The 24,460-nt window shown below is 40.6% G+C and overlaps 1 protein-coding gene across 2 annotated transcripts in view; it reads left to right on the forward strand.

Annotated features, from left to right (window-relative positions):
* The first annotated feature begins 2,825 nt into the window (after positions 1-2,825).
* Positions 2,826-24,460, forward strand: part of LOC129192154 (uncharacterized) — a 58,661-nt gene continuing 37,026 nt past the window's right edge. The window contains exons 1-3 of one of the 2 annotated variants that reach the window (XM_054795822.1): positions 2,826-4,659; positions 10,857-10,888; positions 11,041-11,154. In XM_054795822.1, coding sequence (XP_054651797.1) covers positions 3,046-4,659; positions 10,857-10,888; positions 11,041-11,154 — 1,760 coding nt within the window. In that variant the 5' untranslated portion in view covers positions 2,826-3,045. The remainder of the gene's footprint in view (positions 4,660-10,856; positions 10,889-11,040; positions 11,155-24,460) is intronic. The other variant, XM_054795823.1, reaches the window with a different exon arrangement.

The raw sequence follows: 24,460 nt of genomic DNA on the forward strand, positions 1-24,460 counted from the left end.
CATGATATTAAAGTTCAGTGAATCTCTACTTAATTATATTAAGACTCAGTGATATTCTTTTTATGTATTTTATATTTAATACACAGCAGTGATTATATTTGTAACAAACTGTCCTCTTATCCTTGGCGTTGTGGTGCCAGGAAGAAGGAGTCGCAGGCGGAGTTATTGGAACAGCAACTGGGAACATTTATTTCCCTGCTCCTCTCGAGCTTACAACCTAACAGAGCAAAATGCACATGTCTCTCAAAAGGAAAAAACAAAGGTCCCTCAACGATAAGGGCCCAGGTGAAACTGCAACTCACATAAAGTTCCGATGGGTGAATTATGTCCAACATGCGCCACAGCGTGCTGTTATTTGTATTTTAAACTCTGTTTCTGCTGGCTCTCTGTTCTGGCCAGCCCCAAGTTTGGGCTAGCCTTTTGAATTCTGCCTAGCAACACATGGTTCTGCAAATGTGTGCTGTATCGTGAAAGGAAAAAGAGGTTTGCATGATTTATATAATTTTAAAATTGGACATTGTATATTTGGTAAGTAAAAATGGGCGTCACATGCGTCAAGCGTGTGGCAGTAGAATCATGTGATTGGTGGTAGCCAATCAGCTACGATCATGAAGTAACGAAAGGTTGGAATGAAATAATATAATATATCATTATTACACATACAATGATCAGGATTACAATTTAGAAAAAGTACGACAAAGAATGTATTTTTTTTACTTATTTTTATTTGTATGTTTGCCCTATAAAGGGATAAAAGCGATGTCAAACAATAACAGATTTCTTGTTTAGGTATGTTATTTGGGATTTGTTTGGGATCTATTGCTTTTTATTAAAAAAAAATATATCTACTTGATTATTTTTATTTTTGTATATTTTTTTGAAGGGCATAATACCTTGTATTTTCAATATGCATATTTTTTATGTTTAATTATCGGTATTCTCTACTTGTTTTTGTGCTGGTATATTTTTTTGAGGATTGATTGATTTTTCCTGGTATGTAGCCTATTAAGCGGCTGCTGCACCACTATTTATTTTTCATAAGAAAACATGGCTGTTGATTTTAATTGGTGCGTTACAATATACCTGACAGCCAAACACCTGCGTCCAGTGTGTCTTACAAATCAATACAGGTTTGATTCACAAGCTTTAAAATGTAAATGTACAAAAAAACATAACAACAAGCCTCCTGTGAATGTCAAGCTTTAGCGAGATGCCAAAGCATATCTCTCTAAGGAATTTATCATTGTGCAGCTCGCGGGGATGAAATGAAGCATCTGATCTTTTTTGTTGCCGTCGCAGAGGCAGCTTTGGTGAATTCTACTCAGAGGATGCGATGAGTCGGCAGAGATCTTATTAGCAAAGTCAGAGCGTATTATTCACAGAGGATGCTTGTGTTGCCGCATCTGATTAAACTATTATTATATCTTGTTCCGTCTGCTTTGGATTTTTGACAACTGGAGTCTCGATGCTGCAACAACACATCCGTGTGTCGACGCACAGTCAAGAGAAATATTTTTTTTTCATCACATCAGGAACATTCTCACAATGAGTTAAAATATGAATTTGAAAACAACTGTATTATATTTTACTCAACAATTGATGACCTTGTAAAAATTGACCGTAACCAATGCTTCTGAACAAAATGCATCATTGAAGAACACAAAATAAAAACATGCTAATCTTGAAAAGTACTTAATTCCAAAGACTGAGGTTGGTGCATACCCCTCAGACTTTCGCTCTTCTGGTAATCTGAAATCCCAAAGTAAAAAACTCAAGCCAATTGCGTACAGAAAGAGATACCTAGATACTTTCGTCTCCACTTGCTGCACACGTTGAGGCTGAGTCAGCATTTAGAGCCCCCAACCCAGAGACACAACAGTATTCCTGTCTTCAGATCCCCTTGATCAACAACTCCGTTAGGTATTCACTAAACTTACACTGACAAGAACATGGCTATGATAATAAACAGCCAGTTCATTGGGTGAATCTATTTATAGAGTTGTACCGCATTGCCTCAACTATAAGACGATATTTTTTCTCCCTGGAAAAAAGTCTGAAATAGGCAAGTCATCTTATTCATTCATTCTCCGGGTTCTCAGGCATCCTCCGACATTCCAAAAACATGCATGTTAGGTTCACTGGCAACTCTAAGTTGGTGAATGGTTGTTTGTCTACAGGTGCCCTGCAATTGGCTCGCGACCAGTCCAGGGTGTACCCCGCCTCCAAGTCAGCTGGGATAGGCTCCATCAAACCCCCGCGACCCTAATGAGGATTCAGCGGGGTATGCTGCTTGTCCTTGGGTCATCTTATTTTGCAGTCTAAAGATTCATACCTGAAAACCAGCATGTGGCGCCAAACGACTTTTCCCCAAGCTAGAGCTTCACATTCTGTCACTCAAACACACCAGTGACCTGAAGGAGATTCATCCAACGACTGTCGAGCAGCTAAGAAATATGTATCTAATTATATAATTTTTTATTGCAAATCTAGTAGTTATTTCACACATATATTGAAAATGAATTTTTTTCTCCAAAAAACCTGTCATCTTATATCTAGGTCAATACGGTAGTTTTCCGAGCATCAAGGAAGCATCGGTGGATCTCATGGAGGCAGGTGTAGGCAATCAGTAAAGACTAACTTGTAAAAATTGCAGGACCAAACCACTACCATTTGTGACCAATCGATCCATGAGCATGCCTGGTGCTCACAAACCGAAAAGTCACATGGTAGCTTCGGTCAATATCACTGACCTGGATTTCCAGCTGTTTTCCAGTGCCAAACATATCAATATGCATTTCATTCCGGATGACGCCCACAGACAAAGCCCTGATGATGGTAGGTGTTGATCCTGCAGCAAACGGAGAAAAACGATTGGCAGTGTCAGGATATGAAAATAGGTTGGTTGACATCTAATTGACAATCAAACCTCTCCGTGTTCTCATTGGGCAATCTTCATTACAAGTGAAAGTGTGTCACACAGCAAGAGGACAGACCGCTGGTATTGTAGAACAGAAGCAGCTGGAACCTTGCGCTGCCGAGCCTGACATGGTTCACTTGTGTGTGTCCATATCAGACGATGGTCTCAGAATCGAGTCTATAAAAAAAGAATCGCCCAATCCTACACGAAGAAGGGGGAAGACAAGTAAAATGGCCACCATGCAAAGACAACCACGATCCAGAATGGTGTCGACTCGACAGGATCGTGGCTCTTGTTCTTCGACCGCATCTTGCCCCGTATTTTCTGGACCTTACAGTGACCAGGAAGAAGAACCTACGCTGCGTCGCCAGTCATCTCCTTTACTGAAAGGTTCTCTTTCAAGCCTGCACAATGCCACCAAACCAAGCCACAAAAGATCATCATCTAGCATCCAGGGTTCTGTCACCTCTCTTCAAGGATCACTACCAACTCTCCAGGGATCAAACTTTCACTTCTCTTTACCAAAGCTGAAGGGATCCATTTCTCGGTTGAGGAGGCAATCACTAGGTGCCTTGGACAACTCCAGCCCAGGCCCAAGCGAGCGTAGCACCAGTCCAAGTCTACACAGCGTCATCGGCAGCTCAAGTGATGATGACGGCAGTTGGGACACCAATAGTTGGAGTTCAGGGGCTACCTGCCTCCTCAGGACATCTGCTAAGCAAGAGAGCACAGAGACATCGGAGGAGTCAAGAGGAATAGCTCGTAAAACAGATCAGAAATCCACTGGTGCAGTGGTAGAACCTGAAATTATTTACCAAAATCTCATTTTCACGCATCCTACCCCTAAAACAGAAACTAAACGTGCTTCGGAGAGCACTGCAACGGTGCAGAAGAAAGATGCAGGAAGTGCTACCTCATCTTGCCCCAGCAAGGATGCCTCCACAGTCCTTCAAGAGGACAAGAAGAAAGAGGACAGGCGCAAGTTCTCACAGTTTCTCAATGAGGTGGCCGGCAGGGTGCTGAAAACTAACAGTGCTCCCTCACAACAGCAGCCCACCTTGCGACACCGCTTCCCATCTCATCCTACTCAAGCTCCACCACCACCACCACCAGCAACCCCGGTGTCGTTGCATTCAAACCCAACAAACCTTCCAACGCCACCACCAAACACTAACTTGTGGTACACCCCAACAACCAACCTGCAGACCATCAATGAACATGATCCGAAGGATATCACCAGCGCCTTCCACCAATGGAGCAAGACTTTGCCGAGCTGTAAGATCATAGAACCAGCGGACATGATGAGGAAAATAAAAGGGGAGAGTCCCTCATACCGAGAGCACGGCATGGAACTGTGCACAAAGCTACAGTCGCAACCCTCCACCGGGAGACTGTATATGGAGACGGATATTGACAGAGTGAGGCAACTTGATGAACTAGTGGACAATGTTAGCCTGATGCAAGAGAGGAATAAGAAACAAGTGGAAAAGGGTCCAGAAGACAGAAGTCCTTGGGCAAACAATGGAATCTTGGGTGGAGAGAAAAGGAAGGAAAATGTGAGGGAAAAAGAGGGACTGACAGAAAGAGGGAAGGATAAGGAGAAGAAAGTCCCAGGTAACAATTTTGAGCCTAAGTTGGCCTCCAGTGGAAGCAGTAACTCCTGTCCGGTATTCAAGTGGCCAGAGGGATTTCCAAGAATGTCCTACAGGTCAATCTCATTACCCAGAGCTGTCAATATCACTGTGAGTACTTCATTCTTTGTTCATGTTCATGTTAACACCAAGTATAATGCGTGCTGACCTGTTAGCAGATTATTATCCTCAGACTTAAAAATAAATTACAAAAAATACTACTTTTGTTGTATATCTGTTTAGATACATCCGGTTTTTTTAGCCAGGGTAAAGTATATTTGACAGTTTTCTTCTTCCTCAGGAAATAGAATATGATGATATCTCAGTGATGAAGAGCGCACCCCAAGCTGTGTAAACTTTAATGTGAAACACCGTACAAGCTTCTACATATTCTCTCGTCTACAGCTATTCAGACCATATTTTACACTTTAAATCTTGAGTCGACTGACATTCACATGCCAGGGCTAAGGTAAAGGTCTTATTTTAATTCTCATTTAAATGCATTAGCGTTTTTGCTAGCACTCCACTCCGAGCATCCACCAACATAGAGGGAGAAGTGGCATGCAGTATTAAAAAAACATTCAACCTTTGCTGTGTTTTTGCCCCGAGCCTGAAGTTTTGTACTGAGGAATGGGGGGAAAAATAAGATTTAGATTTAAGAGAAATTTGCAGAGGTAGCAAATACATTAATAATTTAAACATATTCCCTTTTTATTCAGGCTTAGAAATGCCCTCTTACATTCTCATCATTACGTATTCCATATAAATACAGTCGGTGGCGATTCAATAGCCAACTAGCTAATGTTAAATCTTAAGCTAGTTTAGGCAAATGAGGGCCGCAGAGAACATTAAGCGTGTAGCAGGGGTGTCCAAAGTGTGGCCCGTTTAGCCCACAGAACATTGTAGAAATAAAATTCAACCAAAAGGCGGGAACAGCAAAAGGCGCAGTTCAAAGAAAAAAAAATGAAATTGCCACAGCTTGTTTGAAGGTTGGACCCAGTATGCGGAGAAAAGCCAATCTAGTACTCTCAACAAACTTACGAGAGCCCCAAAACGAGACTGTTGCATGCAGGCGTGAGAAGTCAGGAAGGTGAGATGCGACTCAAACTGAGGAACAAACTGGCAACTGCAAACAACATTAGCTGAGCCTAAGAGCTTAACGTGACTGCAGGTGTGTCTCGTGGCTCCTCCCTGGACCAGGAACTGAGGTGTCTGGAACAGAGGAGAACAGCAGAGGTCAGCAAAAACCACACAACAGTCAAAAGAAACAGAACATGGCAGAACTGTTGCTACTAGGTAATTAATAACGCCACAATGCTTGGTCTTATATAGAGTATATAACTTTTGCAGCCTTTTTACAAGTTAAAAATATCCAAGTGGCTCACTGCGTTCAGCGTTTTTTAAGTATGCAGCCCTCGATGCAATATGTTTGGGCCACAGCATGCGAAACTGCAATACTGTATGTCAACATTGGGCAACACAGGTAAAAAGACCAAGCATTTCTACTAAAGGTTAGTCATACCATCCATGAAGATAGATTTTTAACTAAAATGTCGATCAATGCTAGTTGGCTATCTATCATGAGGCTGTACGACATTGTAGCAACAAATGTAATGTAGTGCTCCGCCAAGCAAGAGGTCTTGTTGTTTTTTTTTACACTTGCATAATTCAACATGTCCGAAAAGGAGTAAGAAGAAGCAGAGCTTGATTTTAAAACTGATGTGCCATTCCTCTACAATGTTTCAGGGGAATCGATTTTGTATTTACAGGTATAACGGCAATGCTTCTAACTGCAAGTGTTTAATATAACTGCTGTGATATTGCTGTTGTTATTAAATCAACAAAGCTTGTGCATTCTCAACCTAAAAAAAAATCCTCCAGCATTCGCTTTGCTGCACAGCTTAAACTGACCAATAGCAAAATAAACAGGAAATTTGGCATGTTTCAGTAAATTAACTTCCTGATCATCCGCATCTGAATGAGCTTAGTGCTGCACATCGTCATCCAGTGATGCCTTCCAGGAATGCTGATCCACTCCCTTGCCTTCCACCCACCCCAACCCAAACACACACATAGAAAAGACGGATGCTGGGACGGCCAGAGTGGATTAGTGCACTGCCTCATTCAGACACTGTATGACTCATCCTGTTGTGTCACCTCTCACTATTTGTGACGCCCATACGGCACCTCGGAGCAGCTCACAAACTAACCACCCTCACATATATATATATACAGTATATACTGTATATATATATATATATACATATACATATACATACATACATACATACGTACATACATACATAGATATATACATACATACATATATATGTATATATATCCATCCATTTTCTATGCCATTTATCCTCATTAGGCAGCCACCAAGTAGGTATAGATATGTATATATAGATAGATATAGCTAGGTAGATATGGATATAGTAATATGTATGATATATATGGTAAACTAAATAATCAATAAACAGTTTCCTGATTTGATAGCTTATGTATTAGTAAAAGCTGGATGTTTATTTCGGACCTGGTCTGCATGTCAATATACTTATATCACAATATTTTGTAATATTTTGCTCACCTCCAACGTCGAACAAATTCCATTTCGAGACATTTTGTTGACTTCCAAGTAATTCAAAACCTTTTTTCCCCCATAAGAGACCATCAAGGGAATTAATTTGTTCCAGGGCATCATAAAACCTTTATGAACTGTACAGGCCATGTTTGAACATGCTTATAAAGGTGTAAAAATGTAAAGGTGCTGTGTAAAATTGTAAAAATAAGTTAACCATTATATAATAACTCCAAATAAAATGTAAATAAAGTAAAACAACTCATGCTTTGAAGACAGGAATGTGTCTGCTCTCTGCTTGGTGTAATTAATTTGCAGTTACTTGACCAGTCCAGGGTGTACCCCGCCTGTCGCCCGAAGTCAGCTGGGATAGGCTCCAGCATGCCCCCGCGACCCTAATGAGGATGAAGCGGTATAGAAAATGGATGGATGGATGGATGATTGTATTGCTCAAATTGAAATGAGTAACTACAGTCATGGAAAAAATCATTAGATCACTCTTGTTTCCTCAGTTTCGTGTTCATTTCAACGCCTGATACAACTAAAGGTACCTTTGTTTCGACAACTAAAATAACTCGTAAGAGTTTCTTTTTAATATTTAGCACTTTATTTTCAATGATTTACATTGGATCTTTCATATTTTTCAATGAATTATTTGTAATAAGTTTCTATTACTGTCAGTCATAGCTGAGCATTATTATCTTTGTAAATCAAGATTTATATATATATTTTTGATTCAGCTGTTATATTGAACCACAGGTCTACCTAATGAAGTGTCCAGAGATGCACATGATAAATAATGCATGTCGTGACTGTGTTTGAAGATGATGAAAAGTAAACAAAGCATAAACATTCCTTCTTTATACCCAACATTATTGTCTAACTAGATTATATCTTTTCACTTTTATCAGTAGGTATTTATATGTCAGACTGCCCTTAGCTGCTTTCGCTCCAATCCTGCAGCAGGCAGCAGTTTTCTTCCACACTGTTCATCTGTCATTTAGTGCTTTGTTGTTGTCATCTTTCACTTCATGCACCCGCCGGTGACACAGGAGGTGAAGTAATGGATGTATTTGTTTTTGATCAGACATAAGAGCTCGTTAAACGCAGAAGACGAGAGACACTCCTGCACGGGCGCCACATAAATCTGCCTGACAAATCGGGGTGGGCGGATCGATACAAATATCAACAATACAGATAAGGGTATCAGTACTGGGTTGATATTATTTTGTTCTTTTGGGGGCAAAAATGGGAGCCAATAGTAGTTTTTAGTTTTGTTCTGTTATTTAGCATTTTTCACTTTATTTTGCTGAAACAATTGCATGTAATGAAAGGGCCTATGGGAATAAGTACAGTCAAACTTGTCTATAGTGGCCACTAGAGGGAGTCTGCAAAAGTGGCCGCTATAGACAGGTGGCCTCTATAGACAGGTTGGCGTCCAGTTTGAATGTTGGCCAGTAGAGGAAAAAAAAGGGAAAAAATAATAATAATGTTGACCAGTAGATGGCACTGCGGACTGCTGATAAAAGTTGTACAGCACTACTAGGCTTGTTATTATCATGGTTCATGGTTTTAATCCTGAACATGCATGAGTCAAACAGTAGCACATCACATAGTACAATTCACAATTTTGCATGTCCAAAAAGGAGTAGGAAGAAGCAAAGCTTATTTAATCCTACCCCTCATCAGTTTCACATCAGTTGCAATACATTTATTCACCTCTTGTTCTTCCAAGTGTACTTTGTAGGTCCACATGACATTGTAGTGCAATCATAGCCAAGGTTTTTACTTACTAAAAGAAAGCTAGAGGCTTAATAATAACTGATAACTGATAAAATACTTCAGTTAAGTACAACCGAACTCAGTTTTGCTCCCGCTGCCGCATGCATGCTAGCATATGTTTTTTTTTTTATTGTAGCGTCGCTGGGAGCACATCCTGTTCCCAGCCTACTTTGCGGTAATGTTTTGGTGCAAATGCTCTTAAAGTTACATGTTTGACCAGGAAATAGCAAGCTCAAAAGAAGACGGCTTTTTTATGTGGAACAACTGACAGTTTGTGTGGATCTTGTGAATGATTGTGACTGAGCTAGGACTCAGTAATTAAAGTCTACACACGACGGCTTCATTGATTGAAAAATGAAACTTTTCCGTGCATGAAGCTTCTATTTGAGTTGGTAATTTGGCTGCTATATGCAGTCAGATATTGACCAAGGGAGACAAAATGGGTGGCTGCTGGCTGCGTTGGACAGGTGACTGCTATACACAGGGTCTATAACATGTCAATTTGCTGGGGAGGATTTTTCAGTGGCTGCTATAGGCAGGTGGCCCTTCTATAAAGGTGGCCGTTAAGACAGGTTTGACTGTATATTGTTTTTTACATTCTTGTATTTATATAAGCAGTCACAAATAAGTGTTGCTTTTTTCAAGGGGTTATGCCTCAGGACCATCAGCAAATGGAACAAAAATGCAAGTAATTGGTAAGCCCATGAAAATGTCTACTTTTTAAAAAGAGGCTCTAAATGAACCAACTAATGTCTACATGTCTAAATGAACTAAAATACAGAGCAGAATAAGCATTCTAATTGTGACTGTAGTATGCTAAATTGGCCACTGGGTGTCAGTAATTGTTCGGTGAGACAAGCACCAGACGTCATTGCCAAGACAGGCATTTATTGCAGGTTTAAATGATCTCACAACAGGCACAATAATAGCAACATAATAATCATTACATTAACACAGGATACTGTTGGTGCCATAACCCACGAGAAGCTAAAAGTCAAATCTGAACCTCCCACGCCACTTCCTGTCCTCCACACATTTGTCGCGCCCACCACTAATGTCCCCTAGGGAACACATTTACTGTAACACTCACGAGCAGGAATTGTATTCATGTCTTAAATGGCTTATTTACTCTTACTATGTCTACTATATTTGGTAATACGAGTGTGACATTCTCTGATAATATTTTCTATATTGGGTAATGCAAATGTAAAGGTGACTATATGGGTGTTATTCCATGTCTAGAGGGCTCTAATAATAAAAAAACAACATATGATTAATTATTAATATTGTTATTAATATTGAATCTTACTTTGCGGAAAGTCTCTTCTCACCGTAGGGTCTGGAACCACTTAAATGTGATAAACGAGGGACAGCTGTATATATATATATATATATATATATATATATACTGTATATATCCATCCATCCATCCATCCATTTTCTATACCGCTTCATCCTCATTAGGGTTGCGGGGGTATGCTGGAGCCTATCCCAGCTGACTTCGGGCCAGAGGCAGGGTACACCCTGGACTGGTCACCAGGGCACATAGAGACAAACAACCCTTCACACTCACATTCATACCTATGGACAATTTAGAGTCGCCAATTAACCTAACATGCATGTTTTTGGAATGTGGGAGAAAACCGGAGTACCTGGAGAAAACCCAGGCACGCACGCGGAGAACATGCAAACTCCACACAGAGATGCCCAACATAGATTCGAATCCAGATCTTCCCGTTATCCTGACTGTGTGGCCACCATGCTAACCACGAGGCCACGAAAAAATCATCAAGGGCTTTAAAAAATGCCAAGCAAAAAGTATCAGTATTAGCTATACTGACCCTGGACAGCACTGCATTTACTTTACATTTGCAGTATCACCCAACCCTACCAACAAATACATGTAATCATTTGCCCCACCCCTCTTCTTCTATCTTCCCGCCAGGATTCTGATGGAGCGATGCAACGTGACATGAGGTTAGTCACTTTCTCCACCTGCTCATCTCCCTACCCCTCGCTACTTCTTCGTCTCTCCATCATAAGCCCTCCCCTTGTCGTACACCTCCTTCCATTCAACCCTCAGCTCCCTCCCTCCCTCCCTCACGTTCGCTCTTCTGTGTGCATGCCAGTCAGAATGAGAGGAGGCTTTTTCCAAAATGCATGCTGCTCTGGAGGGATGCACATGTGGCGGCGCGTCTGTTGCAGTGCTATCTGCTGAACATGAGGCGAAAGGCGTTTAGACGGTAAGGCTTGCCCGGCTTTCTGAAGGTGCTCTGATAGATAATTACTGTTGCAGCAGTTCTGGCCATGTGTTGCATGGATGTGCATTCAGCAGTGCATTGCGTGTGTGCGTGTGTATGTGTGTGAGTGTGTGTGTGTGTGTGTGTGTGTGTGTGTATAGAATTAAAAAAACATGCTCTCTATTGTCAGTGTGATCTCTGTAGCAATGGACTACTATGTGGACGACTACTCTACACCGAAATCACCACCTTGTGCTTACCTGTCATTTTGGTGTGTGCAACCGCCTGGTTGCTGGGCTAAATTTCCAGACAAAAAGTGAGCCAAACTCAGCTGAAGATGAAGGAATCAATATGAAATAATTGTGTTGTGGAGTGGAGCAGAAAAGTGTTCTAATATCTGGGAGGAAAATCTTTTAAGTATTCCTCTGCGTGTTGTCTTTAGGTGCATGTCATATTGCACCGTCATGACATGTTCAAGTTAATTGGTTTCACCCTCAGCTTTGACCTCCAGCTTGTGAGGAAACATCCGTATTGTGGAGACGTTAGTGTTAACTTCAGTTGTCGAGCTAGTGTTATTAATCTCACTGTATCAAACTTGTACTGCCTTCTCAATAAATACAGCCGAAGTGGAATAAAAGCTCTAGTTAGGATTTGGAATCAAATTTTCCCATAGGAGCACATAAATAACAGTTCAGTTAATGTTCTAACAGTCATACAAGTGAAAAAAGAGGTTAAACACTCTTTATCAACCAATAAAACACTCAGATTGAACTTTCATGACATGTGCAAAGGTGAATACATCACTTCCTGTTGACCAGAAAGGACGTTCATGGCAAGGGCTCCGCTTTTGCTACCGGAGTTTTGGACTATTTTGGTGTCTTCTTGACCACGCTTTGGGGTCACAAGACTAGAATAGTGTGCTGACATCTCTGAGTTCAACTCGGACTGGTGAGAGGTACGGACTCGTCGAAATAAACTAATTACAAGCACCGACAGGTGTTAGCTAGGCAAGCTAACCGGCTAACCGCCAAAGCTCAAGGCGGTTGCTTAGCAACAATGCTGAGGAAAAACAATCTAATAGGTGGAGCTCTCCATATATAATGTAATTGGTCACACAAGTGTAAAAAGAAGTTAACCACCACAAAATATGAAAACAGATTTGACAAGATGTTGAAGACATCTTGTCAAAGTTACTGCTTGAGTCCCCTTACTTCCTGCGTATTTTCTTCTCTTAACACCCCTTTTTTCAAATGAAAAATGCCATGAAATAGTAAAAAAAAAAAAAATCCATTAAGTAAAGAAAAAAATTCTGTTACGTTATGATGAAATACATAAATGCTAAAAAAAAAAAAAAATAGTTGCAAATAGTTTTCACTTTCACTTTGGGATCGAAGTATCTCTTTTTCTCAAGCTGTTTAATCATATTTCACAAATTAAATAATGAATGGCGAATGTATTAAATTATTTTACATTTTTATTAATAATCTCATATTTAAATGATCTATCTATTTGGTTTTATTTCATTTTGGCACCAACAAAACCCATCCATATTGTCGCAGCGGCTTCTTGTTTTTAGAATAAGTGTAATAAAGCCAAAGAAAAAGCAAAAAACACACACAAAGTGCCAATTCTTTGATGCTGGCTGAAATTTGTAGTGGTCTCGTGTGACAATTTGTGAAGCTTTGTGCGAGTTGTTCCATACTGTATTATCATTCTTTGATTCTTTTTTAATTTTAGCGGTTCCGTTGTACTGTGCTATAACAACAACTTTGATCATATACATATTATTATACACTTATCGTCACATCACTAAATAAGACAATGGAGCATTTTGAGCGTAATTAAGCCCAATAAGGAGTTCTCTTCCTGCATGCAAAACCTTTGAAGACAAACTGGACTAATCTGTTGGCTAAACACTTGATTGCATTGAAGGCTGTCCAAACAAATCATCAGCTCCAATAATGGTTTGGTGGCGGCGGCAGCGGCAGCAGCACGCTGTGAGCCGCCTCTCCCCGCTTTTCTGAAATGATTCTTGTCATGGATAATAAAGCAATGCTTATCACCAGGGGCAGTTTTTGTTGCTCACTTGTAGGACGAACCGGATCGATGGCAACTAAATTGAGATCATCTCGCGCTGACAAAACAACAGCAAAGTCGAGGTAGCGATGTGTGTAGCATGAAACTTCACACAGGGGAACACTGAGGATGTTTTACAGCTGAGTAAAAGCTGCATTTGTTTCAAGGAGCCCCACCAAGGTTTTTGATTGTGACAAGCTCATTTTAGAGACTCAATTATCTGCTTGACATTTGTGGAAATACTGAGGAAAGTTATGAAATGCAGGAAAATATTTTTCCATACAAAGTTTGTATGGAGTTTGCATGTTCCTCCAATGCTTGTACAGTTTTTCTTCAGGTTTGTCGCTGTGCTGTATAAACAACAAGGAATGGGGATAGTATAAAGGTTTCTGATGTAGTATCAGCTGTTACAGAGGCAGTGTGTGAATGAGAATAACGAAAAGCTGAGGCAATTGAAAGCAATTGTCACTGTCTGACACCTGACACTGGAGCTGACGTATTATCACCATGCCGCTGTGCAAAAGCGCAATATCCTGCTTTGCTGGGTTCTGAGAAAAAGCACAGACGGCTAACTGATGGATCGGTTCTGATGTGGCTTTTTTTGCGGGTGTGAAAGCCCAACTTGTCAAAAGTCAGTGATTAAAAACCCACCCCCAAAACTGCTAAAATAATGCAACTGACACACCAAGAAGCTATTCTCTACAGATCAGGGTGGGAAACGAGCTGATAGTAGCGTGTGTCTTACAAGACAGACCGATCAACAAGTGCTAGCTTGACGAGTGTCCATTGTGCTGGAACAAAACATTGTTTCTATTCAGAAAAAAAACATTTTAAAACAACAATTGCTGAGTTCTGTGAAGGTTGCTCATCTCTTTAGTTGGCGGTCATTGGTTAAACACAATTTGATTCGCCAAAGTCATACCCTTATTTATCACCTCTATCTTTTCAAATAATGCTTATTGGTCAGCTTATTATTTGGCCAGCCTTCAATTTGAAGCTTGGCATGATTAAATATGTGACAAACTAGTTACTTATTGAAAAGTTTCACATACAGACGTAAACACTTTCAAAATGATCTCCATTCACACTGAGCTTCTTTATTGTTAGCTGCACGGTGGCCGAGTGGTTAGCATGTTGGGCACACGGTCAGGAGATCTGGAAGATCTGGGTTCGAATGTCCGTTGGCCATCTCTATGTGGAGTTTGCATGTTCTCCCCGTGCGTCGGTTTTCTCCGGGTACTCCGGTTTCCTCCCACATTAAATTGTCCATAGGTATGAATGTGAGTGTGAATGTTTGTTTGTCTATATGTGCCCTGCGATTGGCTGGCGACCAGTCCCGTCCTTTCACCAGATTTGGGATCGGCTCCAGCATACCTAGTGGCTAGTGAGACCCTAAGCAGCATAGAAAATGGATAGATGGATCTTTATTATTAACTACACTTGGTGTATATTTGGGTTGAGTTATGGGAGTAATGTGTCTAGACTGGTTCCAGTATATGTACACTTCAATGTGGAAGTGTGTGTTTTCCACCTCTAAAATGTTAGGAGGTTCAAACTAAAAACATTGCTGTTTTTGTTTTGTCATCTTATTGTCGATCCGAAAACCCATCAATTGTACTTTATGAAAGCAATCAAAGTGTGTCCTTAGTGCAGCCGGATGATTTGGGGGGTTTTGGGACCCCCAAAAGGGGGTAATTATATTGTAGAATGAATGTTTCTGTGAAGTCTAATTGCACTAAAGAAGAGGTCAGCTTGACCTCTTTCACAACATGTTTTGTTAAGTTCCTTAAGTGTGACATGTACCACTTACATAAGGTCAGGGCCTGTCAAAATGTCAAGTCATGTAACTTATCGTCAAGAACGCTATGTAACTGAATAAACGAAGTACAGGTGTGTCTATGAGCGGTTTCTCAATACTCTGCGACTCCGAATGCAAATGAAATGCGTAAGCAAATCTAGTGGACTGTTGTAATGGGTGTAGTTTATTTTTTAGCATCACGGGACACCGATGTCCTCTTCAAAAATTATAATTCATGATGAAAACTGAAGTTGATTAAAAAAGTTATGTATAAAAAAGTAAAAAGCTGGTAGCAGTCTAAGAATAGAGTAATATGTGATTTGTCACAAGTAGTTTAATACGTTTCTGTATTAACACATTAATATATGCTGTTGTTGTTGTTGTTGACATGAATCGATTCATGTCAATTTGACGCTACCGGGCGGTGGTTCAGCACAAAAGCCTGTAGTATGTTACACTAAAAGATGTGAAAGTGACACATCGATATCGATACCACCTACACGCCCATCACCAGTGGACTGTTGATTTCCTTTGCCAGCAACAAGTTACTGCAAATGACAAAAGGAATACATCCTACAAGAGCACTGTGTCTTTAATTGTCTGTAAACTCACTAACCCAATTCCATAATTATTATCTTTCCAACTGTTTTGTGGATTTACAAAGCAACTAAACAAAGGCTACAGATCCCGTTCAATTAAAAGGATGCCTGCAGCATCAGCCCCACTTGCTTCATCTGTCTCCTTCCTCCAAGCTTGGCATTGAACATCTAAAAAACAGATGCTGTATTAAAACCTCCTTCAGGTTAGCCCGCAGCAGTTTACCTCCGCCACCAGCCTGTCTAATCACGTCCATGGCAGTAAGATTAAAGGTTTATGCAGAAGCCAATGGAGGGGACAGACTTGTGGATGGCTGCCCTCTTGAGCCTTTGTATTCTATATCCAAGTCTTAAAACGCTTGCCTCTTGGTGCCTTCATTGCTCCCACAGGGTAAGGGCGATACGCTTGTCTGCCAGGGGGCGTTCGAACGTGTCCGTCAAAAGCCAGCAGGACAGGCTCAGCTGAGCATCATAAGCCTTCACGGGGATGCTTCTATAGACCCTCAAAGTGTCTTATGAACACAAAGTATGCCACATTAGAAGACAAAACAACACAAATGTCTTCATCTTGACTGATTAATTGATCGATTTGATGAGCCTAAAGTGTTGATCCAGCTTGCAAATCACACTGTTTTTGTTTTTGTCAGACACTTTGCAGGCAGCATGAGGAGGTGTTTTATGTTACAATCATCAAGAAGATGCCCACTGGCCATGTAATGTTCTCCATAGGGTACACCTGATAGTAAGTAGCTGTCACGGTTGTTGGTATCAATCATCAACAAAAACAATATCAGTCCACATGGTCACTGATCCCAGGTTCCCAAATTGGGGTGTGCGTACCCCGAGAAGTACGCAGATTGCCGTAGGGAGTACGTGAATAAAAATTCAAAACGGCTCGACTACATTAACACACATTAACACTTGAGATTTACGTAGTGCGCTTGAACATCCACAGCCGGTAGCGCAGTGCAGAAGAAAGATGACAGCACGAAGTTGTTCATTGTTCTGTTTGTGTTAGATGAACAAATAAGTCAATTTGACGATGACGTTGTGCATTGGAAGTGTTTAATGTGGAAGACAAGACAAGATGATTTACATTGCGTGCTAAATGAGAGCTGGTCTTCTTACGTGGTGCTGTGGCTACTTAGTGAGTTGTATGAGCTGTATGAGCCTGTCATTTGTTTGTTGACTGGATGCACTGACTATGTTAGAAAGCCCCTAATTTTGCACATGTAAGTAAATTTGTGCATTCACGAATAACGTGTGTAATGTGTGACGCAGATCCAGACTTGTATGACCTTCTCTGACACTGCACAGACGTGTATTTTTTATTCTTCCTTTCACCTCATCCTTGTTTACAAACGCTACTGCTGTGCATACATGACTCCCAGTCAGATGTCTGAAGTGGTACGCGACTGTGAAAAGTTTGGGAACCACTGTTTTAGACGATAAAACAATACATTTACCTAACCAAAGATTCAAGCATTTTTTAAATAAATTAAGGACAATGTTGACAAAAATGTAAAAGAAATAAAGAATGCACAACTAATCCTGATCAGTAACACCTTCCCAAGTGGAAATCAGCAGTTTTGCATAATCCTGCTTGCTAAAGAGGTAAAAATACGATATTAATTTGTTGTTTATGGAACCACACTTCAGAAAAAAGACTGCCGATTGGAACGCTTCCCCTTGGTGGCTCCTGATAAGATCTGATCAGGTGCCTACAAATGGTCTAAATTGATCGAGCGCTTTCCTCCAACGCTCGCAGCACAAATTAATATGACGTTCTCCCCGACGTGCAGTTTAAGGGCTCAAGGATATATGAAGGCGTCGAGGGAGCTTGATGAGTCACACAGTAGCAGGGGAGGCTATTCATTATCTGTTAATTTATCCCCAGGAGCTTTTTGTGTTGTTGGTAAACTGCATTACAGTGACACACGACTGAAAGTGAAACACATTAGCTGTCAGGGCCCTCGGATGTGCATGGACACGACGTGTCCATGCACGTCCATAAAGTTGAACAAGTCAGCCCCTATAGATATGCACTGTATACATACAGTAATTAGCATGTTTCCAGACCAGCCCGTTGAAGGCTAGACTTCGTTTGATATGCAGATTAGTATGAAAGATCAGTGCACTGAATTGCATTGACGAGTCTTCAGTATTTCAGAAGTGGTTAAATCTACAGAGCCCCTTTATTTTGGCCGCTGGTACTGCAGAACTCACGGGGGACTGTTGTATTTCTGTAGCGTTGCGTCAGAAGAAACATGCAAGAGGCATATGTATTACGGCGTTATCAATCCGTTTTGTGTTATCATTTCAACACATAAAAGGTCCCCTATTATACAAAAGTGACTTTTCAATGATGTCATATCAGTAAGGTCCATCGAGCCTGTTTATAAGCAACAAATGTGAGAAAAATCTATAATTTGCTCCATTTTTGTGAGAAAAGGCTCACACCGCTTCACGCAAAGCAGCTTTGATAAAAATCAGGCTTCACTACACATCTAAAACTCTGCCAACTACAGTATCTGCCAGTCAGCTACAGATGTGTGAGCTGCAAGTTTGATCATTTTGTTTTTCTTGAGTGAATAAGGTAACCTAGCATGATGATTGCTGTACAAATGTGACAGTAATGTTAGCACTGTAGCTCACATCGCTAACCACACTTTTTGGGGAATTTTGCCCATCATCCACAATCCTTATGTGAGACATGAACACACATCTTTCTCTTTTCTGTGCATTCTAAAGATATAAAAAGAGATTAATAAAAGAGGCAGGTAAAGGCTGCTATTAAAAAACCTCCAACAAAGTTTTACATACATGCTGTAACCATGAAGTAACAGGCGCATTCATGATGACATGTAATACTTACAGTATTTTGACGTATTTTGGTCATTTTAAGCATGACCGGAACTTTCTTGCTCGGCGCATTGACTTCGCATAGCAACATAGAAATGAACACTACACCTAACGTTAGCTTTTCCAAACACAAAAGCAAAAATACAGTGGCTGGGGACAGCTCCAATATGTAGTGTTATCTTTTGGCAGCGACCTTAGGCATTGCAAGCACGGCGCTGACGCGCTGGGGGTGAGTGTGAGGTGAAGCTAGTCGCTAGCCGGCGAGCAGATAGCCGGTGTGGTGTAGCGAGGTGTCACTACACCAGTAACGTAGTTCTTCATCTTAACAATGTTAATAATAATGTCGCTGTAGCTTGGTTAATATGCACATCACATTATATGTAAATGGAGGTTTTTTCAGAAGGATTTATAGGCAGAATAGGTGCGTTCTTAGCTGCCTCTTTTTAACTGTTTTTATATCTTTAGAACACACAGAAAAGAGAAAGATGTGTGTTCATGTCTCACATAAGAATTGTGGATGAAAAGTGCAGTTTTCCTTTAATGTTACTTGTTGTTCACTTTGTGTACGCATGGCGCTCTATAAATAAACTTGTTGTATAGGATATACGGCATCTGTTATGGTGGACAAGAGCAGAGGTATACTATACAGTTTGTAACAGCGCTTCTTGCAGCCACGCACTCAGTGTGAGAAAGACGTGGACAAACACAGCTCATTAACATTAAAGACGCACACACAAAATGCCGTGTTCCCAGTAGAGCTTACTAAAAGCACTTTTAAACCGTCTAAATGAGGTTTTGGCCGACACACTTCCAATACACCATTAGGGGACCTCTGAGACTAAAATCATGGACAAATAGTAGACTACGGGACTGACTACACTCCTGATCAAACATTTTAAGAGCAGTTGAAAAATTGCAAGAATTTATATTTTGCACTGTTGGATCTTAAGGAGGTTCAGAGCTTCAAAATGCAAAAAGAAGAAATGAGAGTGAGATGAAATGGAGAAAAAAAAGGAGTAAGCAATTTATTGCAAACAGGCGTTAAAGTGAAATCGGCTGTTCATCAGCTGATCAAGCGTTTAAGACCACAGCCTATAAAAACCAAAATCTTGGCACAAATGTGGATTCAGTGTCATTTTTGCCAGGCACTCCCACTGTCATGATCTCTTCATGGCAAAAGCAAAATTTTGCTCTCTGTTTGAACACGGTTGGATGGCTTAGCTGCATAAGCAAGGCTTCTCTCAGCGTGCCATTGCTGCTGAGGTTGGACGCAGTAAGACGGTCATTTTAAACTTCTTAAAAGATCCTTAGTGTTATGGAACAAAAAAGTCAAGCGGTAGACCAAAAAAAAAAATGTCACCAGTCCTGAGGTCGGATTGGCTGTCCAAGACACGGGGTGATCCTCGGCCCAAATGAAGGTTGTTAGTGGTGCCGAGTGCAGACCGCATCTGCGAGAGAAGGTTTTTAAGAAGAAAAAAAACACCATAAAATTGCCCGTTTGGAATTTGCACAAGAGCACCAAACATGGAACACTGAAATGTGGAAGAATATTATTCTTTGATGGGAAAAAAATGTAACCTTGACGGTGTTGATGGCTTCCAATGTTAGCGGCATGACAAGCAGATCCCACCTGGGCTGTTTTCCACACTACAGGAACTCCAGGGGGCATCCCTCATGACTGAAGGCCCTCGTCTGTGTGGTAATGTGTGGCAGGTCCTTCATACCGACCGCTGTCAGGCTCTACAACACCTGCACCACCTGAACCATGTTGTAGACACTATGCTTTCTTTACACTGTTCTCTTTACTTGTCTTGCTGCTGTAACAAGTAAATTTCCCCGCTGTGGGATAAATAAAGTACATACAATACAATACAATAATGACCGGCTTTTTCAACAGGACACAGTTAACAATGCCCGCCTGACAAAGGAGGAATAATGCCACTCTTTTGGATCATCCTGCGTGTTCCCCTGATCTAAATCAAATTGAGAACATTTGGGGATGGATGGCAAGGGAAGTTTACAAAAATGGACATCAGTTCCAGACAGTGGATGCCCTCCGTGAAGCCATCTTCACCACCTGGAGCCACATTCCCACTAGCCTCCTGGAAACACTGGCATCAAGCATACCCAAACCAATTTTTGAGGTGATTAACAAAAACGGCTGAGTTTTTGTTAATCAGTACTGAGTCCTTTTTTTTTACTTTTTTTTTTTCTATTTTAGGGTTGTTTCGGGGGTATTCTGAGCTATGGTCTTAACATTTTGAGCTGATGAACAATGTATTTCACATTAATCGTTGTTTACAAGAAATCGGTCACTCAAATACTTTTTGTCTCACTCCCATTTCTTCTTTTTGCATTTTGAAGCTCTACTTAGAACCTCCTCAAGATCCAACAGGGCAAATGTAAATTCTTGCAATTTTTCAACTGGTCTTAACATTTTGATCAGGGGTGTATTACTTCCAAGTGGAAACGTTCACTGTGCTGCTTTGATGGCAATTAAGGGTTTGTTTGTTAGCGTTGTTAAACAAAAACAACTCAACTGATTTCCATCGATCAAGAACACATTGCATTTTAACAAGGATCAGAATAAAGGTCAGGGCACAATTGTATTCTGATGGGTTCAAAAAGGGTTTCTATGCTTTCAGTTTTGATGAAGGTATAGACTCAATGTCAGCAGTTTCATTTCAGCTGGCATTACTGGAACCTGATTGTTTTGTTATACTTCTTCTACACACAGCTGGCGGCTGCTCGGTGAGACGCACTGGGATGGTCTACAGCCACGCATTTCTAGCTACCAGATGCACCAAGTTAGGAAGTGAAGATTTAGTGGCAATGACACCTGTGACTATGCTAGCTGTTGCCATAATGACCCGCTCCTGTAGGCCCATTAAAGTTTAAAATGCTCATTTAGTCACGACAGAACGGAACATCTCGCTCACCTCCCACGGCTTATGTTACTAGTAAATCAACCTGCGAGTGCCGCGAAAAGACCCGGCGGTGTAAATCCAAAGATGGATGCCGGGAACTTTTGTGGGTGGAAAACTGCAGTCAGGGCATTCATTACAGAGCCACTTGCTGTGAGGGCACGGAAGGGATAACAGTGTGCGGAATAACCAGCCAGCTGACTCGTAAGACCAAAGTATGCATCTGCTACGCCGACTTGTCGAATTAATATGCTTAAGAATTGAGGATAGGACCGTGTGGGTAATTTCCATATTGGAGGGGCCTGTCAGGACTTAAGACTTGTTCCTTCATGTGTTTACCTTGACAAACAACACCTGAGGTAGCACAATCTGTCGCTTATCCCCCTGGGAGAGGCACCATGATACACAACAGCGACAGTATTTCGCACACGCCACAGGGAGTCCTGCACGTGTATGTGTGTGTATGTGTGTGTGTGTGAGACCACACTTCTTTAGCAATTCAGCAACTATTTCTGTCGTCTTCTTCGCTCTCCCTCTGGGTCTGTACAGATAAGAAAAGCCACTATAGGAAGCGTTTCCAGAACCGACTATTGTTTCCCTAGCTGGTGTCGGAGGAAGATTAAAAATAATAATTCGTGGCACCAAATAAGGAACGGCAGGCCAGAAAATGTTCACGACTTTGTGTCGTTGAAACAGCAACGCCGCAACTCTGCGGGAGAAGATAAAACCTGTGCTGCAGGCAGCCCGTGTTTATGTTTATGCTCACTTGGCGGCTCAAGAGACGATGTTGTGCTTCTTCAAAAGACAAATACTGTATATGGACTCGATGAAATGTATAGCAGTGGATTTGATCTGGATTTTCCGCTCATTGCATTGCATTGCAAGGATTCAATGTTACGATGATAAATTCACAATAGAATGAGGAAAAAGGCATAATGTCAAAGGAAAAAGTTAGAAAATGTCATTATATTGAGAGAGAAAATCAAGTGTAATACTACGTGAATAAAGTTCCATATTTTAAATAAAAAAAGTTGCAATTTGACAAATTGTAAGCGTTTCATAATAAAGTTGCAAGAGTAAAGCAGCCATGGTATTTTTCAAGTAATATTTTCTCAAGAAAAAGTTGCATTACAAGAAAAAGTTGTGAAATGGCTGTAATATAGTTGTAATGTTACAATGCAGTAATCCCTCGTTTATGTTGGCTTACTGCTTCCAGACTCGACCGTGACAAGTGAATTTCTGCAAAGTAGGATTCCTTATTTATAAATCAAATATTTTCATAGTTAGAGCATAGAAAACCTGTTTGTGACCTTTTAAATACAGTTTTTTTTAGAGCCCTCTAGACATGAACTAACATCCCTATAGTCACATTTACACTGATATTACCAATATAGTAGACGTAAAAGAAAATAAGCCATTTCAGACATAAATAAGACTCTTGCTCGTGAGTATAATAATAAATGTGGTCCGGACGTGTGGGGGACAGGAAGTGACGTATTATTATGATTATGACGTTGTAATTATTGTGCCTGTTTAAGATAATTTAAACCTGCAATAAAAGCCTGTTACTCTGGTGAACAATTATATTTTAGTTCGTTTAGCCATTTTTATGCTTGGAAATGCTTAATTTAGTAAAAAAAAAAAAAATGATGTGGTATGTATTTAAAAATGCATTTGTTTTTACTAATAATAGGCCATACTCAACCAGAAAACAGCATGATTTATTAATTAACATATTTTTGAAAAATCGTGACAGAGTGAAGCTGTAAAATTTGAACCGCAACGTGGCAAGGGATGAAAAGTTGTAATGTATTGTACTGTACTTCATTAATCCCACAGCAGGGAAATTCACTTGTTACAGCAGCAAGCAAGATACGCAAGTAAAGAATACATAGTGACACATGGTTCAAGTGGTGCAGGTGTTGTAGAGCCTGATAGCGGTCGGTATGAAGGACCTGCGGAACCTCTCCTTCTTACACCGTGGGTGTAACAGTCTGCTGCTGAAGGAGCTGCTAAGAGAACCCACAGTGTCATGTAGGGGGTGAGAGGTGTTGTCCATGATGGATGTCAGCTTAGCCAACATCCTTCTCTCCTCCACTTCCTCCACGGAGTCCAGAGGACCGTCCAGGACAGAGCTCGCTCTCCTGATCAGTCTATTGATCCTGCTCCTGTCCTCTCCAGCAGCCCACAGCATAGAAGATGGCTGAGGCCACCACAGAGTCATAGAAGGTCCGTAAGAGAGTCCTGCACACACCAAAGGACCTCAGTCTCCTCAGCAGGTGGAGGCGACTCTGGCCCTTCTTGTAGAGGGCGTGGGTGTTGACGGACCAGTCCAGTTTGTTGTTAAGGTGAACACCCAGGAATTTGTAGCTGTCTACCAACTCTATGTCCGCTCCCTGGATGTCCACCGGTTATGTTGTGTTGTGTTACAATGTTACAAGAATCAAAATAATAATAATTTTAGAAAAAGGAAAGAATGAGGCCATGACGCTACAAGAATGGGCTGCAATATTACAGGTAAAAAGCTGTAAACTTACAATAATAAAGTCTTTAAAAAAAGTCATAACACTCACCAGAATAAAGTTGTATTATTAGAAAATAAGTTACCAGCATAATATTGTCTGTATTATATGTCATAATATTAAAAGAAAAATGTTGCAGTGTTACCAGAATAAAGTTGTATTTCTAGAGAAAAAAGTTGTAATGCGAAAACTTACGATAAGTCATATTTTTTCACAAAGAAGTCATAGAACTCAACAGAATGAAGTTAGATGTATGATTAGGAAAAAAAGGTGTTACCAGCCTAACATCAGAATATTACAAGACAAATGTTGCAATTTTACCAGAATAAAGTCATATTTTATTGAGAAAAAAGATGTAACATTAAAAAATGTAATATAAAAAAAATGTTGTAACATTATTAAAACACAAAGTCATAATATGAGGGGAAAAAATCATAATGCTACAATAAAAAAAGTTGTAAAGTGAGAAAACCATTCTAGGAGAATAAGCTGGACTATCCTATATTTATATATAGAAATATAGATACATAA

Source organism: Dunckerocampus dactyliophorus, chromosome 13, assembly GCF_027744805.1.
Source record: "Dunckerocampus dactyliophorus isolate RoL2022-P2 chromosome 13, RoL_Ddac_1.1, whole genome shotgun sequence".
NCBI classification, from domain to species: domain Eukaryota; kingdom Metazoa; phylum Chordata; class Actinopteri; order Syngnathiformes; family Syngnathidae; genus Dunckerocampus; species Dunckerocampus dactyliophorus.